At 37.2% G+C, this 19,786-nt stretch overlaps 1 protein-coding gene across 3 annotated transcripts in view; it reads right to left on the reverse strand.

Annotated features, from left to right (window-relative positions):
* The window catches only part of prdm10.S (PR domain containing 10 S homeolog), a 54,328-nt gene that overhangs the window by 11,536 nt on the left and 23,006 nt on the right, over positions 1 to 19,786 (reverse strand). For all 3 annotated transcript variants that reach the window (XM_018227728.2, XM_018227726.2, XM_041571307.1), the window contains 8 exons: positions 19,384 to 19,625; positions 15,309 to 15,512; positions 14,509 to 14,581; positions 13,683 to 13,800; positions 7,711 to 7,840; positions 7,074 to 7,295; positions 3,296 to 3,643; positions 158 to 313 (listed from right to left, as the gene is read on the reverse strand). In XM_018227728.2, the coding sequence (XP_018083217.1) occupies positions 158 to 313; positions 3,296 to 3,643; positions 7,074 to 7,295; positions 7,711 to 7,840; positions 13,683 to 13,800; positions 14,509 to 14,581; positions 15,309 to 15,512; positions 19,384 to 19,625 (1,493 nt within the window). The remainder of the gene's footprint in view (positions 1 to 157; positions 314 to 3,295; positions 3,644 to 7,073; positions 7,296 to 7,710; positions 7,841 to 13,682; positions 13,801 to 14,508; positions 14,582 to 15,308; positions 15,513 to 19,383; positions 19,626 to 19,786) is intronic.

The following is a 19,786-nucleotide window of genomic DNA, read 5'->3' on the forward strand; positions in this document are numbered from 1 at the left end:
GAAACCATGCTTCATTTATCAAAATAATTTTAGTCTTGGCACATTAATCATATTAACCAAACTTGCTCAATTAGTTTGATGAAAAGTATTTATACTGAAACTTGTTTATATTTAAACCGTGCCATTTAAAGCAAACTTTCTAAGTCTAAGGGCTCACCTTAAACTGTTTGCCACAGATAGAGCAGAGGAAGTCTTTTCGGTCTGAATGTCTGAGCATGTGCAAGCGCAACTTATCTGGCCGACAGAAAGCCTTGTCACACTCTGTACACTGGTAAATCTTTTCAGAATGGAAGCTGCGGACATGTTTCTTTACCTGTTTCCAAAAGAATACACATTTATGACAGGAAATATAAACCATTTTTGCAAACCACTGAAATAAATCAAAGGAAAAAAAAGATCAAACAGCAAACCCATTTCAGTCCATGTGCCCAAATGCTTTCAGTACCTTATTCACTGCTTCTGCACAATAAGCACAAATAGGTAGCTCAACAAATGTAATGTAGAGAAAGGAATGCTCAAGCAGAAATATGCTTCAAATGTATTTTAGTGTCTCTTTCTCCAATTGTTTGGCTACCAGGAAAAAGCAGATAATAAACGAGTGAATGAATAAATACATTCCCTACTTTAATTTTGGTCGTTTTCCTAATCTGTTCTGTCATTTGGTATTCCCTGTGACAATGGGCAAACTATACTGTGAAATAATTTAAACAAAAGTAAACTAAAATATATAAGATGCTCCTTGATTCCATGCGTTGTTTCCCTGAATCAGTTGTATCATGTGACATATTTAAATAAAATGATGTCATGTCCATGGGTGGGGCCTGAGCATAAAACCATCAACAATGCATAAACAGAATTATCACAGTTTAGCCTCTAATAACACACAAACTACTTATAGTTGCACACTTATATAATATCACTATGCTGAATGTGCCTTTCATAATACTAATTAACTATTTTTCTTTTTTTTTTCTTTTTACTAAATAAAGTTTGCTTCTTTTTTAACTTAATAGCAAAAATGTTTTAGGTGAGAGACCCAGTCAACCAGTTGCAGGTTGTAAGTAAACAGAATAGGAAATATAACAATTGAAGAATATACAAAATTCATAACAAAATAAGACCAATTGAAAACTGTGTAGAATGGTTTGCTCTAACTCTCTCAGTAACACACTAAAGGTTAATTAAAAGGTGACAAATGTTCATTGCCTTAGTAAATACTGTATTTGTTCTACTGTTGCTGAACCCATTGCCTCTTCCATTACCTCTTTCTGAAGATAATGATAATAGGATTTTAAAACCTCAAAATTTCTCTGACCTAGAGGTAGAGGTATAAGCTATGTTACCAAGAAACCCTTTATAAGCAAATAATTAGCATTTTTAATAATATAATTATACAATAGTACCTTGCCGTTGATGGTAACTAAGTTGCATGAATCCATATTCATTGCAAAACGATATGGTTTATTGAATGTTTAAATTATTTTTAGCAGATAAAGAAATGGTGATCCAAATTACAGAAAGATCCCTTACTTGGGATAATATATCTTATACCTGTAAGGTCACTGTCACAAATTAATCTGTCCTGAAACCCAAAGCTTTTGCCAGACATCAAAGAACCAGATAAACACACACAAAAAACAAGATATGATAAAGAACAAGATCTGTTGTGTAGCTTTGTGAGTTTACTTCGAGAGACCCAAAAACTTAACAAAAAATCTTATCACTGACTCAAAATAGATTAGCCTGTCTGATATACAATATCTACGTTTTTTTTTTCTTAATCTCAAATGGATACTATTGTGCTGGGGCTACAGTATGAAACTAGCTCATATTGTTTTAAGATGACTTGGGAAAAGTTTACTGACTACAAGGCAGCTAGCACGATAAATAGAAGGAGATGGAAAATGTTTCAACTTCAAAAAGGAAAGAGAAAACCTCAGTGTTAAGGTCTTAATGTATTTGCTGTCAGACTGTACAATAAAGACAGTGGGGGTCATTTATCAACACTGGGCAAATTTGCCCATGGGCAGTAACCCATAGCAACCAATCACATTGCTGCATTCATTGTTCTACTTGCAGCTGGCTTTAAAAACCGAATCACTGATTGGTTGCTATAGGTAACTGCCCATGGGCAAAATTTCCCAGTGTTGATAAATGAGCCCCACAGTAACACCATATGCTTGTCTGGCTCAGCTCATCAGGCATATTACAAAGCCTTTGACTGTTCCTAATACACATTAATACCAGTCCCATTGAAGCTTACAATTAACCTGAATGAATGCTTTTGGAATGCATGTGGAACCAGAGCACCAGGAGAAAATCTTACGGACATGAAGATAATTCAAGCAGACATATAGAAGTTATGGGAACTCAGACTGCAGCTGTAATTTTCTTTGACTACAGTTCAAACAGTAATGACTCCTGTGCACTTAAAGAGGAGATGTTCTTATTGCGTCTTTTCTCCATATTACTGCCATAATTTTCACATTTTGCACATTCCCTTTGTGCCCATGGATGAAAGAGCTTTGCTTGAAAAATGGACCTGCGCCTCTCTGATAATCAGTTCTGTTTTTATGAGGGACAGCAAGTAGGTGTACCCTATCCTGACACGAGTTTCAAAAGGAATTACTTGGGAACACAACGTTGTATGTCTCTCCTCTGTATGCATCACATGAATTTTTAAATGCATCCGTTAAAAGTGCTGCTACAACAGACTTCTGCACTGAAATACATTTTTCAAAAGAGCAAACAGATTTTTTTATATTTAATTTTGAAATCTGACATGGGGCTAGACATATTGTCACTATCCCAGGTGCCCCCAGCCATGTGACTGGTGCTCTGATAAATTTCAGTCACTCTTTACTGTACTGCAAGTTGGAGTGATATCACCCTCCCCAGCAGCCCATCAGCAGAACAGTGGAAAGGTAAGCAGGTAACAGCTCCATGGTAGATATAAGAACAGCACTCAATAGTAAAATCCCATGTCCCACTGCGACTCCTTCAGTAACATTGAGTAGGAGAAACAATATCCTGCCTGAAAGCAGTTCCATGAAGTGTAGGCAAAATGACCTGAGATGGCTGCCTACACACCAATATTACAACTAAAAAATAGATATACTTGTTGAGTTAGGAATGACATGGTAGAGTGAATTATTTACAGTGCAAACAGTGTAATTTAGAAATAAAAACTACACCATAAAAATCATGAAAGAATCCCTTTTAGATTTACAATTTATGATACTGAAGATGAATAATTTAGCTATTTCATGATAATGAAGATGAGGAACATTTTTACCTGGATAAAATCAGTAAACCGTTTTTTGCAGTTGGGGCAGCTGAAGCAGCCATCAATAATATGAATAGCAACGTGGTCCTTCAATAAGTCCAATCTATCAAAAGATTCTGGGCAGAAGATACAAGAATAAGTCTTCTGGTCCAAGTGAAACTTCATGTGATTCTCCAAAGAGCTAGTGCTTATAAAGCCCTTATTACAGATGTCACATGTCAAAGGATAGTTGCCATCTCTTCCATGGAAACGCAAATGCTGATCCAGTTTTTCCTTCTCTCGGAAAGCCTTTCCACACTGTAGACATTTGTAAGGTCGAAACGACTTGCGGATGAAGAGGTGCTGCAAGGCAGCATTCTGTAAGACACAAGCATTTGCCTTGTTAAACAAAATGTAGAACTTTAAAATGACAGCATTTTCTACACACTAGATCTAAAATATGTCACTGATGCTGTTGAGTTCTACCGTAAAGCATAGTTAGTAAATTGCTATATGAGCAAAACTTTTACACTTAGAGAGAAACTGCAGGGTTACAGATCTTTTTCATATCTGGCTGAATGCAAAGTATGTACAATTAAAATATAGTGTTTACTGCCAAATGGTTTATGATATGTACATTTGCATGAATATTAATACAACTACATAATAATATACATTCAGGACAAGATCTTGGCAACTATGTTACCATGCAACAAATGGATTCTATACTATGCATATATAATATGTGAAATTTAATTCATTGTACATAATTTTTTTTTTTACTTCTTGGTTCACCAACTAGTGTTCACTGATGGTGATAAAAAAAGGTATTTGTAAGACAAGAGGAGTCATTTACTAAAGCCCTGGACGCAAGTGCAACAGAGCAACCCTTAGTGGTCAATCACACAACACTTGAGTTGGGGCCATTGTTGCATTCTGTATCTTGTGTTGGATTAAAAATGTAGCGCAAGGAACAGCAGCACTGTCTAGTGAAAAGAAGTACTGAATTAGCACATGCCAACAAGCAGGCAATATGTAGAGGGTTCTGCTGCACCTTGCTCCTGTCATCACCTTCTAAATGCACATTTGTGTATTTTCATCTTCCCACATCACTGGCCTTAGATTGTAGGAAGCCTGCCTTATTATAAAACACCCATCATGGAAACACAAATGTGTAATAAACATGCATAAAACAAACACACAGGTGCTATAGTGAAAATGTATTTCTTTTGAAATACATTTAAATTATAATGACAATCCAATCCTAAAGAAAGTAGCTACAGCCAGGTCTTTGACTTGGCACCTTCCTGGATGTCACAGCTACAGTATCCATTAAAGTAAGACACAAGTAAGAAACAGCAGGCCTGACTTGTTACAGTTGCTTCCATGTAAAACCTTGAACAGTCAAAAAAAAATTTATACATAATCAACGTATCCCCTTAAAAAAAACAACCACAGCCACTATGGTAAGCTATGGGGGGAGGTTGACTTTAGAGGTGGCTTTTTGTCCAGGTTTCAGATCAATGAAAACCTGCTCAGGCACAGCCTGAAGAAAACTGGGCTGTATGGTTTGAAATTGGACAGGTGGCCCACACAGACCCCAAATAAGCAAAGCAAATATTGCACTCTAACAAACTAAAGTGAGTTTGCAATGGAAATCATACTCTAAAATAAACATTTCACTGACCAAATTCTAAATTGTTCCAGATTTTTTTTCTAATTCACATATACTGCAGTTTCAATGAGAGTGGGATCCAGGAGATGCGACAAGCAAAAACAATGATAAATCTGTATAGGAACCAAGGTTTGCAAATACCTGCAAGCCTTAATAAAATAATCTTTAAACTAAATAGATACATGATTCTCACCAACCCAGACCATTAGAGGGAAACCAGTTGGAATATGCTATAACACACCTACCTGCAACTCCAACTGAGTGATTAGCATGAGGGAAGAGAAACACATTACAACTTGCAATGTCACACTTAAAATAGGTAATTGTACAGCACCTAATAGCAGTATATATATATATATATATATATATATATAAAATACACAAAAGCCATGAATATCTTGTAAATTATATCCTTATAAACGGTGAGTTCTGATGTCATCAGTTATAAACGGTGAGTTCTGATGTCATTTCTGTCACATGACTCACGGAAATTTGTGTATTATAATAAATAAAGTACCCCCAGTTGTAAAATATGAGGATATTAGAAGTTACCTCAGAGTTTTATGACCTGTATAAAAACACTCGGCCTTCGGCCTCGTGTTTTTATATGGTCATGAAACTCCTCGGTAACTTATAATATCCTTATATTTTACAAGAGGGGGTACTTTATTCACTATATATACTTAGTCTTACCAGCACTCCAAGAGGGGATAATTGACCCAGGTGCTACCTATACATGTTGCTTCAGGCCAACTTTTCGGTCTCCACTTAAGATGATGGTCTTGATAATGGTCTTAAGTGGAGACCGAAACGTTGGCCTGAAACAACCTTTTTAAATGTAACAAATAAAGTTTTATTTTTTTTGAAAAAGTACCTTGTGTGCACCTACGTTTTTGGATTTTATTTTATATATATATATATATATTCAGCAAGGAAGATCCGCACTCTCAGGTCTTAAGTAAAAATTTACATATCACTCTAAATCGGAGTCGCACTTTGTGTGATGATGTTAATACGTCAGCCTCAATTTGTCTATTCTCCCGCCAACACTTGTATATAAGGCTTTCTTGTAATTGATTGGACACTTTTGAGAAAGGCCTCGGAGGAGGCCGAAACGTCAGTCTCGTATGTAACAATAAAATTTTTTACATTTTTACTTAAGACCTGAGAGTGCGGATCTTCCTTGCTGAATATGTATTGATATCATTGATACTGCACCCAGGCACCTTGGACTACTTTTCGAGAGTGCTGGCTACCTCGTGGATTGTATATATATATATACAATATATATACAAACTAAATTCTGAAGAGTATGCCATGGTAGAGGAAAAAGTGATTTTACTTTTCATTGTCCATTAAAACAGTAGTAGACTAAACACTAGTTTGCTGTCCATTAACTGGGTGGGAGGCAAACTGTTAAAGCAAACTAAGACTAGATGGAAACATTTTGTTGTAGCATACAGTATGTATGTTGCAATCAGCTGAAAAGAAGAACACTGCTGCAAAGCATTACATTGCAAATTGTAACCATATGTTGAATAAAAAATTAATCTAGAAGAAGAGCTGTTTTGTTACATAGTTTGATTTTGCTGCAAAATAATGTTTAAGCAAGATAAATGGTGTTTGATAGGCTTTGCAAAGAGACTGGCAAAGCATAATCATAGCATGCTTAGAATCATATTCATTATTTTTCCTTTCATGACACTAATAACATTAGTCGCATGTTTGATCAGACTGCCAGCTTAGAAACATATATACATAATAATTAGTATTTTTTGCATAGTGTTGCAGTTTGTGCTTCTAAAGTGGACAGAACATATACATTATTGAACACATTTTGCTGTAGCTAAGCATAGAACTTTCTAAGCCTTTTGAGTTATAAAGTATCTCTTATATCTTTTTTTACATCCTAAAATGTTTATATCCTTTTTACATCCTAAAATGTTGAAAAAATCCTTTCGACCTCTGTCATTTACAAGAGCTTATTTACAACCATATATGCTTAATGAATGAGTAAAGTTTCTTATATTGGTTTTGATCAGTCTACCAGTTAGAAAATCAAAGTAAAGTTTGTATTCATCCTTTCTTCAACTTTATTTAATATGGACACATTTAATGCGAAATATAACGTACACGGATTCTCTTAGCCCGTCTCATGTCTTCTGCGGTTAAAATGCTTGTTGTTGACACTGGTGCGCTTATCTCATTTGGAGGCAAAAGTTGGGTGTCAGGCTGCTGATTTGGCGTCCCTTGTGTGGATGTACCAAGTGTGAGTTCTGATTGCTCTAATCCATTTAAAGTTGAATGTCCAGAGTCCCCAAAATGTGGACCTTTACTGTGGAACTGCAGCAGTTCCTGTTGGAAAGCAGAAGGTATATTTAATATATTTATAAATTGGTGTATGAACATAAATAAAATATAATCTGGTGAATAAAAATTAAAAACAAGGAACAACAAAAAAAGTGAAGAATTGCAGATCACATAAGAGATTCAAGGTACCCCCAGAAAAATTGGGGGAAACATTGGGCTCAGATATTTGTGTGGGTTTACAGAGGCACACAAAAGTGCACCTGAAACCACAAAAATAGGATCCTGAGGGCTGTGCGCCTTTCCTTAAGCCACATGTGCAAACAAATACACAACTGAGAATGCCCTTTGCACTGTACTTGCAACTAACCCTGGTGCAAAGTGTATGTCACCCTAAGGGACAAAATAAGCTCTATGGAATAAGACTATCTTTATTCCATACAATATAAAGTTGTGCAACTACCTGAGTCCCTAGGCCAATCTTCTCCCGATTCTCATTAGAGATATCCAATCTTAAAAATTTTGGAGGTCTTCCCGGTCTCCTACCAGGGCCAAATTTCCTTTTTGTCCTTGTACGACCACGTGCTTTTGTTCTGTAATGTAATAAAGCGGACAGTTTAGGATTCTTACCAGCAGTATGGCATTTTGGTAAATCTGATATCAAATAATTGTATAAAGTAGACCGATTTATAGACTGTTTTAATGTTTAAATTGGGATAAGGACTTTACTCCAGAATTAGTACAATTTGCTTTAAGTTGTTCACAATTATAAAATAATCAAAGGCATGAGACAAATCTAGTGGTTGAAAGAACAGCGTCATTAAATTTTTTATTTAATAGGAGTATGAAAAAGGTGGGGTTTGACCAAAGGTGCTATTGTTTGGCTCAAAGAACTATTCTGCTCCCTTGCATTCTATTGGGGGAATGTAATAAAAATCGCTAACGGAAAAACTATTCGCAATGCGAAAAGTTATGCCTTTGCGCGAACAAATTTTGCTTTGTGCGAATTTAATATAGCTTTTGCGAGCCCGGAAACTGTTTAGCGACCACTTCCGACAGTGAAAGACCGTTTGCGAATTTTATAGTTTGCGCCAATGCGCAGTCAATGTAATAAAACTTCTTACTGAAAAAGTCGTTTTGTTTGCTCCAAAAGATTACACCTTCAAGCACTTCTTATGAGTGCGCAATTAAAAATCGCAAAGCGCAATTAAAATTCGCAATGCAATGACAGTTTAAGGAACAATATTACATTGCGAGATGTGGATTTTTAGTCTTATTGGTGCGAAATTTTTTTGCTCTTTGCGACTTTTATTACATTCCCCACTTGTATCCCAGCACTTTGTTCATCTTGTATTGTTTTTAATTAACATAAAAATAAAAAAATGAGAAAAAACAGGTGTTGGTTTTATACGATACATTTGAAACCATTCCAGTCATGCATTGTTGTCATTATTACTGTTTCTAATTTTCCCATGCTTAATTGGGCTTCACCTATGGATATAAACTATACAGAACACCACAATATGTCTTCCAAGTCTGTATCTTAAAGGGGTTGTTCACCTTTAAAACTTTTTCCAGTTTAGTTGTTTTCAGATAGATCATCAGAAATAAAGACTTTTTGCAATTACTTTCTATTTTCTATTTGTGAACGTTTTTCTAATACTGAAGTGTAAAGTTTATTTTTTCACCTTTTCAGCACGGGGGGGGGGGGGTAGGGTTCGCTGACTCTGTAACTGTTCTAAATAGATTCATTTAGTTGATACATTTTTTATCTTTGGGTTGCCAGACAGACACCAGAGACATAAAAATTGAACTTTTTAAACAATAAAAAATTATAAATGGAAAGCTACTGAAAAAAGTATTTATTTCTGGTGAACAATCTGAAAACAACTAAACTGAAAGCAGTGTTTGGAAGGTGATCAGGCCCTTGAAGAATTTCACATGTGAGCTATTTAAAGGGATACTGTCATGGGAAAAAAAAATTTTTTCAAAATTAATCAGTTAATAGTGCTGCTCCAGCAGAATGCTGCACTGAAATCCATTTCTCAAAAGAACAAACAGATTTTTTTATATTCAATTTTTAAATCTGACATGGGGCTAGACATTTTGTCAATTTCCCAGCTGCCCCTGGTCATGTGACTTGTGCCTGCACTTTAGGAGAGAAATGCTTTCTGGCAGGCTGCTGTTTTTCCTTCTCAATGTAACTGAATGTGTCTCAGTGGGACATGGATTTTTACTATTGAGTGTTGTTCTTAGATCTACCAGGGAGCTGTTATCTTGTGTTAGGGAGCCAGGGCTGCCATCAGAAATCACGGGGCCCCACACAACAAAATTTTCTGGGGCCCCCCCTCGCCACCCCTCCCTCAGTATGAAGGCCACACAGGCATTAAAAGATGAAGTGCCCCCCTACAAGTTAAAAAATAACTTTGGTGCCCAGACCCCTCCTACAAGTTTTGGTGGTCAGGTGGTGGTTAAAGAAAAAAAACATTGGTGGCCAGGGCCCCACACATTACAAAAAAAAAAACAATTAGCCAGGGCCCCCGCACATTTTTTACAAAAAAAAACAATTAGCCAGGGCCCCCACACATTTTTTACAACAAAAAAAAACAATTAGCCATCTTAAAATCTTAAAAAAAAATAAATAGCAAAGGGCCCCCACACATTTAAAAAAAAAAAACAATTAGCCAGGGCCCCCACATATTTTTTTTTTAAAACACTTTTAGCCAGGGCCCCCACACATTTAAAAAAATAGCAAAGGGCCCCCACACATTTAAAAAAAAAAAAACAATTAGCCAGGGCCCCCACACATTTTTTTAAAAAAAACTATTAGCCAGGGCCCCCACACATTTTTTACAACAAAAAAAACAATTAGCCAGGGCCCCCACACATCTTAAAAAAATAAATAAATAGCAAAGGGCCCCCACACATTTAAAAAAAAAAAACAATTAGCCAGGGCCCCCACATATTTTTTTTTTTAAAACACTTTTAGCCAGGGCCCCCACACATTTAAAAAAATAGCAAAGGGCCCCCACACATTTAAAAAAATAGCAAAGGGCCCCCACACATTTAAAAAAAAAAAAACAATTAGCCAGGGCCCCCACACATTTTTTAAAAAAAAACTATTAGCCAGGGCCCCCACACATTTTTTACAACAAAAAAAAACAATTAGCCAGGGCCCCCACACATCTTAAAAAAAAAATAAATAGCCAGGGCCCCCACGCATTTTTTAAAAAAAAACTATTAGCCAGGGCGCCCACACATCTTAAAAAAATAGCAAAGGGCCCCCACACATTTAAAAAAAAAAAAAAACTATTAGCCAGTGCCCCCACACATCTTAAAAAAAAAAAAAAAAAACTAGCAGAGGGCTCCCACACATTTAAAAAAACAATTGGTCAGGGCTCCCACAAGTTAAAAGAAAAAAAAACTGCACGTACCTTAGCCAGGGAGTTCAGATGCCGGTATCTTCAGTTTCTTGTGCTCTGATTCGCCAGTGAAATGTAAGTCCCGGTAAAGGCGCATGGTGATTGGATAAAGTAGAGGGGCGGTTCAAACTTCTCCCAACCAATCAGAATGTGGCTTTACCGGGACTTACATTTCACTGGCGAATCAGAACACAAGAAGAAGTCATCGGAGCTCGGATGCAGGGGACCGGCTGTGCAAGTAAATGCAAGTAAGTGCAGCACGGCCGGGCCCCCCTTAACTCCCCAAAACATCCGGGCCCGGGACAACAGTCCCCCCTGTCCCCCCCTGATGGTGGCCCTGTAGGGAGCTGTTATCTGGTTACCTTCCCATTGTTCTTTTGTTTGGCTGCTGGAGGCGAAAAGGGAGGGGGGTGATATCACTCCAACTTGCAGTACAGCAGTAAAGAGTTATTGAAGTTTATCAGATGACTTGGGGCAGCTGGGAAATTGACAAAATGTCTAGCCCCATGTCGGATTTCAAAATTGAATATAAAAAAATCTGTTTGCTCTTTTGAGAAATGGATTTCAGTGCAGAATTCTGCTGGAGCAGCACTATTAACTGATTCATTTTGAAAAAAATGTTTTTTCCCATGACAGTATCCCTTTAAGGACTATAGTTCTGCATGCCAAAATAGAGATTCTCTAATACATTTTATTTGGAGTAACGATTTTCAGTAATACCTAATGTAAACTTTTTCTTGCCTGACCACATGACCACCTGACCACCACCCAGTATATATTAATCTTAAAACAAGCCAAACGACATGAAACAAATTTGTTTCCCTGATGACATTTAGCACAATTTGCAGTTATTCTTAATTGAACTCTTTGCATAGTTATAAATGTAATGTAGGCTTTATATAGGATACAAATTTGAGAGAAGTGACTACAAGCCATGAATATGATTTTAGTGGGTCTTCTAATGCCTGATTGAACTGATCATTTGTTACTTCAGCTAGGTGTTTTTTCCCCAAACTGCTTTGCAATTAAACTTCTTTGTTCTCTAGTTTTAAGAAGACACGAATATAGTGCTGACATACAATGAATAAATTAAAAATTCCCAAAAGTGGTTTACAAAAGTACAGGGAAGGCCCAGGTGCACCACCCTGAACCTTCAGCTATGCAAGCCACTTATACCTTTAATGGTACTGCACTAGGCAAATCAAAAATGGAAAAGGACCTTGAAGTCTTTGTATATAATAAACTTGGCTATAGCAGGCAGTCAGCGGCATCAAGGGCAAATAAGGCCATAAGCTGTATTAAAAGGGGCATAGATTGGCAGGGGGAGGGGGTAATTCTTCCTCTGTATAGACTAGCACTAGTAAGACCCCATCTAGAATATGCTGAACAGTTTTGGTCTCCAGAGCACAAACGGACATTATTGAATTAGAGAGATTCCAGAGAAAAGCAAGTAAGCTTGTAAAATTTATGGAAAATCTGAGCTATGAGACTATGAGACTGGCCAAGTTAGGGTTGTTCATCTATCTAATGCTTTTGAGATCCGTGAAGATGTGCAATTCTCTCCCTGATTCAGTCATGATGGTTGATACATTAGAAAGCTTTAAGAAGGGGTTGGATGGCTTTTAAGCAAGGGAGAGAATAGAAGGTTATGGAAGACAGCTCATAGTACAAGTTAATCCAGGGGCTGGTTCAATTGTCTTGGGAGTCAGGAAGGAATTTTTTCCCCCTCTGAGGCAAATTGAAGAGGTGTTTTTGGTTATGTATAGACTTAAAAACTTGAACTTGATGGACATGTGTCTTTTTTGAACCTACCTTACTATGTTATTATGTATGCTAATATATTACTATGAATAAGAAACAAACGTAATTTATTTAAGTACACAAAGAGGCAGCCTTATGCATTTCGTGTACAACACATAATTATTAATAGGCTCGTGATTAAGTGTTTGTTGTACCTGAAACACGTAAGACTACCTTCATGTGTACCTAAATAAATTATTAATTGTTTCTTATATGCCTGTTGGGGGAGACTGCTTTTTGAATGCCTGTCCTTCATCAACACCAGTGATCCCCAACCAGTAGCTCGTGAGCAACAGGTTGCTCTCCAACCCCTTGGATGTTGCTCTCAGTGGCCACCACTATTTTTAATCGAAGGCTTGGAGGCAAGTTCTGGTTGCATAAAATCCAGGTGTACTGCCAAACAGAGCCTCAATGTAGGTTGACAATCCCCATAGGGGTTGCAAAATGGCCAATCACAGCACTTATTTGGCACCCCAATAACATTTTTCAAGTTAGTGTTGCTCCCCAAATCCTTTTACTTCTGAATGTGGCTCACGGGTTTAAAAGGTTGGGGATCCCTGATCAACACGATAATGCAGACATAGGTCTGTAATGTCATATGTTAAATAGTCCACTAAAGACATCCATGGACAGTCTATCTATACATATGCCAGAAACATGTTGGGTGATACTTTGTATCTCTGAATTTAAAAACTGAGGTAAATTACAATTGTTTGCCCAGTGGTGGATTGGGGGGGGAGCTGTTGCTTTGGTATATATCATTGGCATTTTCCAAACCTTATACATAGTATTGATCATTAGGGTACATAAATGTGATGTGCACAGTAGTACATTTTTGGGGGGGGGGTTCTCTGACCCCCCCAGCATATGCTTAGTATTTGATGGCTACCATCTGTATTATCTTTCCTAAACCAATGTATAACATGCTGCAGTTGTGCTGCTAAGTAATCAGCCATCCATTATGGAAGGACAAGTTCCTACATGGCTGTGGGCTGATGTAGGACTGTATATAATATTAATTTTCCCTAATAAAGTATTTAGATATCCCAGCAGCACCTTCTTATCCCTTAATAAGCACATTCAATAACAATATTTCAATTAAAATATCAGTTAACATTTTTGTTTAATATCACTGCAGGTAAAAGTGCTAAAATATGGTAATTAACTAACTAACTAACCATACAGGTAGTTGCTTTTGTGTTAGCTTTATTACCTGCTAATGAAGTCCAGTTTCTCATCATGAGAGTTAAGGTGCTGCTGGAGCTGCTCAGAACTCATGAAACGACGATTGCACTCATAGCATGGCCAATTCTTCTCTTGTTCCCGAAGAACTAATAATAGGAAAAGTAAGTCATTTTAATGTGACGTATTACTATTGAGACTTTACCACAACAAACCTATAAATGATTGTATAACTGAAAATGTAAAATTTCAAATGCAGAAAATGTATAACACCGTGAGGCACATTTACTTAGCTCGAGTGAATGAATATAAGAAAAAATACTTCGAATTTCGAATGTTTTTTTTTGGCTACTTCGACCATCGAATTGGCTACTTCGACCTTCGACTACGACTTCGAATCGAACAATTCGAACTAAAAATCGTTCAACTATTCGATAGTCGAAGTACTGTCTCTTTAAAAAAAACTTCGACCGACTACTTCGCCACCTAAAACCTACGGAACATCAATGTTAGAAGGTCCCCATAGGCTTTCTAACAAATTTCTGATCGAAGGAAAATCGTTCGATCGATGGATTAAAATCGTTTGATCGTTCGATCGTAGGAAATGCGGTAAATCCTTCGACTTCGATATTCGAAGTCGAAGGATTTTACTTCGGCGGTCGAATATCGAGGGTTAATTAACCCTCGATATTCGACCATTAGTAAATGTGCCCCTGTGTGTCATTTATGTTTAAAATAGTGGGGGAAGAGAAGACCAGGTGCAGTATTTGTATAAGATATACATTTTACTCCTATCACAGAGCTGTGAAGGAAATATACAAACTTCCCTCCTTATACCATTAATTTGGTATTCTTACCCTTCCTCTCTTCCTGTGTTATGTCATGAATCTTTTGATTTACAAATTCTGCATAAGAGGCAGCATACCAGACCTGCAAATACGAAAGAAAAATTCTGTATAAATCTGACATACATTTAGGACGGTATCATAATGAAAAACTGTCTATATTAAGAAGCTTAATACTAAGAGTAGATTATATATAGTGTTGGTTGTACTTCCCTTTCTAAAGTTGTTATAGCACACCTTTACAGAAAGGAATATATTTATAGTAAAAAATGAGTGCCACTAATACAGCACTAGATAATTAAGCACAAGTTATTATTTTCCCATCTGTGCTATGGAAATAGCATAAAGCTGGCATACTTCCTCAGTAAAATCGAACCTGCAAAAAAATAATTATATATAATTATATATATATATATATATATATATATATATATATATATATATAATATATAATTATATATAATTATTTTTTTGCAGGTTCGATTTTACTGAGGAAGTCCTCTTCCTGACTGCCTGTCTAGCCTGAGGGCCAGATGATCGGATCAGCCCAATATTGCCCACCTTGAGCATATCAGTGAACAATCTACAATGAACTTGTTTGGCAACCACTAGGCTGGCATCGCCTTTGGAAATCTATAGACAGTAAGTCCTATAAACATTTCTGAAGCCAACAACTATCTTAAAATAATTAACATAGTTATTCAAAATGTGGTTAGCTTATTAATTTGTGTCACAAACACAGAAGTATATGCATATAATAAAAATAACCAACTCTGCATAACAACAACAAAATGTTAACATATATCTTTTACCTTTAGCTCCTGCTTGGGTTCAATGTTCTTAATTGTGGTATAATATATGTGTTGACCATATTGATATGCTACTAGGTTCTGTTCCAAGTGATTTTGTGCTGGCCGTACAAACATCATCCAGTTACAAAGGCTCTCTTCGGATAGCTCAAACCAAAGATCCTCCTGAAATGCCCCCTCCGAATCAACAGGGCTGTTCAATGCTACCTGGAAAAAGACAGGAATATCTGAGATAGAAATTCAGTTGTAGCCTAAGGACCTACATGGCCATATGGTGCTTACATTTCTGAGGCCTTTCACAGCCTCTAGGTGTTTTGGACTAAAGCAAAAACAAAATGAGGGCCCTGGCCACACTGCAGTTCAATAGGGAGTGGGGGAGCATTTAAGATGGTGAAGTCCAAATATAGCATGGAACATTAAAGAAATTGTTCAGTGTAAAAATACACTGTAAGTTGGGTCCTGGCTATTATGTTAGACATCCTGTCACTCCAGCCTTTATAGATTACTTTTATAACTAGCTAACTATATTAGAAACCATTTTTTATTTGCACGCCCTATCTATTTTACCAGTTTTTATTTTTACATTGAACTATTCCTGTCTATGGAGAGGTTGGAGGCAATATAACACCTTCAGGTTACCAGCTGGACAACCCAGCCTTAGGAATGTCCATACTCCTCTACAGAATAATTTGATGTTTGTCAGGCTTCATACTGGGCAATGCATGGTGATTTTCGTGTTTGGGCACAACTGAGTTACTGAAAAATGATGGGCAAAACACATCAAATTGGCTTACAGTCACATGAAAAAGTCTCCAATTCTTTGGAGTTTTGTTTATCATTGGACTAGCTTTCAAAGTAGCAACTTCCTTTTAATATAAAATATGCCTTATGGAAACAGTATTATTTCAGCAGTGACATAAAGTTTATTGGACTAACAGAAAATATGCAATATGCATCATAACAAAATTAGACAGGTGCATAAATTTGGGCACCCTGACTGAGATATTACATCAATACTTCTCCTTTTGCAAACGTAACAGCCTCTAGACGCTTCCTATAGCCTTTGATGAGTGTATGGATTCTGGATGGCGTTATGTTTCACCATTCGTCCATACAAAATCTCTCCAGTTCAGTTAAAATTGATGGCTGCGGAGCATGGACAGCCTGCTTCAAATCATAAATTTTCGATGATATTCAAGTCTGGGGACTGTGACGGCCATTCCAGAATATTGTACTTCTCCCTCTGCATAAATGCCTTTGTAGATTTTTTAGGGTCAATGTCTTGTTGCAATATCCAACCCCTGAGTAACTTCAACTTTGTGACTGATGCTTGAACATTATCCTGAAGAATTTGTTGAAATTGGGTTGAATTCATCCAACCCCAGTCCCTGAACTTGCCACACAGCCCCACAGCATGATGGAACCTTCAACAAATTTAACAGTAGGTAGCAGGTGTTTTTCTTGGAATGCAAAGTGCTTTTTGTTATGACCAAATAACTACATTTTGTCTCATCAGCACTTTGTTCCAAAATTACTGTGGCTTGTCTAAAGCTGGCCACAGACGCAAAGATCCGATCATATGAATCAACGTACGATCGGACTTCCCCATCTCCCGACCTGCCACTAACCATTCCGATCAAATAAAGTACAAAAGAACAGATCAGCTGATGTTCTGCCCCTGACAGCAATCGTACAAAAGTTCTGTACAACCACAGCTATTGACAGTCTCCCACTGAAAATCATGCGATCGGCGATACATGCAGAGATATTACACACAGCCAACAGAAATCATTTAACCTGTCCGGTCGGGCAAACGACTGATCTCCGCCGGATGAAAAATGTCGGCACTCTCCACACACAGTCCGAAAATCGTACGAATCCTCGATTCGTACGATCAGATCTTTGCGTCTATGGCCAGCTTAAATGAGCTTTTGCAAACAACAAGTGACTCTGTTTGTGGTGTGAATGCAGAAACGGCTTCTTTCTCATCACCCTGCCATACACATGTTCTTTGTGCAAATTGCGCTGAATTGTAGAACGATTTACAGATACACCATCTGCAGCAAGATGTTCTTGCAAGTCTTTGGAGGTGATCTTTGGGTTGTCTGTAACCATTCTCACAATCCTCTGCATATGCCACTCCTGTATTTTTCTTCGCCCGCCAGACCTGGATTTTACAGCAACTGTGCCTGTGGCCTTCCATTTCCTAAAAACATTCCTTACAGTTGAAACAGACAGTTTAAACCTTTGAGGTAGCTTTTTGTAGCCTTCCCCTAAGCCAGGGATCCCCAACCTTTTGAACCCGTGAGCAACATTCAGAAGTAAAAGGAGTTGGGGAGCAACATTAGCATGTAAACTGTTCTTGGGGTGCCAAATAAGGGCTGTGATTGGCCATTTGGTAGCCCCTATGTGGATTGTCAGCCTACATTGATACTCTGTTTGGCAGTACACTTGGTTTTTATGCAATTAAAACTTGCCTCCAAGCCAGGAATTCAAAAATAAGCACCTGTTTTGAGGCCATTGGGAGCAACATCCATGGGGTAGAAGAGCAACATGTTGCTCACGAGCTACTGGTTGGGGATCACTGCCCTAAGCCATAATACTAATCTTTGTTTTCGGATCTTTTGAGAGTTGCTTTGAGGATTTCATGCTATCACTCTTCAGAGGAGAGGCAAACAAAAGCACAAAGTGCAATTGGCCACCTTAAATACCTTTTCTCTTGATTGGACATGAAGTTCAAGGCCAGTAATCAGTATTGAGCAGTTACATACATTCAAATTGGCAAATTTTTTCACAGCCACATTTGATTTAATTTCATACAACTGAATACTGCTTCACTAAAAATCTTTGTTCAGAAACCCCCCCCCCCACCGGTACTCAGATGTTTCCATGGGAAATGAAAGACATACCACTGTTATCTTTTTTGTTGAAAGTACAGTAAATTATTATGCAGGCTGAGAGGGGTATTATACCAAACTGTAATAATAATATGTTCTGCAATTAGTAAACAATAAAATAAAGCCATTTTAATTGTATTGCCGCTCAGTGAATTCAGCAGCAACAACCTTCTATAATAGGGGAACTCCACCCAAAGAATAGGGGAGGGAAAATTAATTTTGCATTAGTTAAATACCTAGGGGCAGATTTACTAAGCGCCAAATTTGCAATAGCGTCCGCTCCACTCACATCGCAACACTTCGCCAGGCGTAGATTCACCAGAACAACACTAATTCACTAAAATCCGAAGTTGCGTCCAGGGCGCCGAACGCAGTGTAAACTAATACTGTAATTCAATAATTACATTTTTGTAATCTAAAAATATGCAAATTAGCGGAGTTAGTGGTGTTATTACAATGTAAGAACTACAACATTTCACAGTTTTGTATACAATATTAGAGTTATTTAGGTACATTCTGTGGCCCATTCTGTATCTCTCATACATTTGGTATGTGCATGCAGGTTACTTATTTATGCATTATGATGTATTCAGTTTTTTTTCTTTATATAATTTATATTACTAAATTTTCTCTTTTTATTTTGCTTTTTGTTCTGCTTCTATTTTGAGGTTGCTCTAAGTATATACAAAAAAGGGGACCCGATTTGCATTGACTGAATGCACACAATTATAACAAATAGGGGGGTATTTATCAAAGTCCGAACTTATCTGCTACAAATCCGCACAGGTTTTTTACACTTATTGATTATTAAATTATCCTGGAAATTTGCTTTGCGGGAAAAAAATCTGATTTTCACAATTTTTCCGGATTTTTTCCATCAGATTTTCACGAATTTCACATTTTTTTTTGCAATTTTCACCAGAAAACTCCAAAAACTTTGAGTATTGCACGAAGCCCAGCGCACATCAAAAAATCATTGGGACTTCTCCCATTGACTTATATGCAACCTCGACAGGTCCGAGATACCGGATTTTCAGATTCAGACTTTTCCATCCTTAGGGTTTAATAAAGAAATTTGTGATTTTTTAAAAGTCTAATTTTATCAAAAAAAATCTCACATTTTTCATGATTTTTGCATTGGAGTTTAGTAAATAACCCCCATAATATATATTATTACCAACCTTAAGATGGATGTAACTATCTTTCAGCTCTGTTTTTTTCACCAGAGGCCCTTCCAAAGGTCCAAACTGGGTACGTTTTGGAATGCGCCGCTTTGAGTAGACGCCTCCTAAGAACCGATCAATGTAAAGCACTAAAGGCAGACTGGCTCGTGCCCTGGTGAGGACTGGGCGGTTGGGGATTGGATGAAGGGCACCGTGTTTGGGGCACACTGATGGATGTGCATTATTGCATTCCTCACACCCTGCAACAACAGAAATAAGAAACTATTAATACTATTTTTCTGTTCTGCCTGCTGATGACAATCTTCTTGGTAGAATAAAAAAATTAAATATGAAAAAGCAAAGGCAATTGAGATTTTGCTATTAGGGTTCTTGGGTATAAGTTAAAACCAATAGACATTGT

Source organism: Xenopus laevis, chromosome 7S, assembly GCF_017654675.1.
Source record: "Xenopus laevis strain J_2021 chromosome 7S, Xenopus_laevis_v10.1, whole genome shotgun sequence".
Classification (NCBI taxonomy): Eukaryota; Metazoa; Chordata; class Amphibia; order Anura; family Pipidae; genus Xenopus; species Xenopus laevis.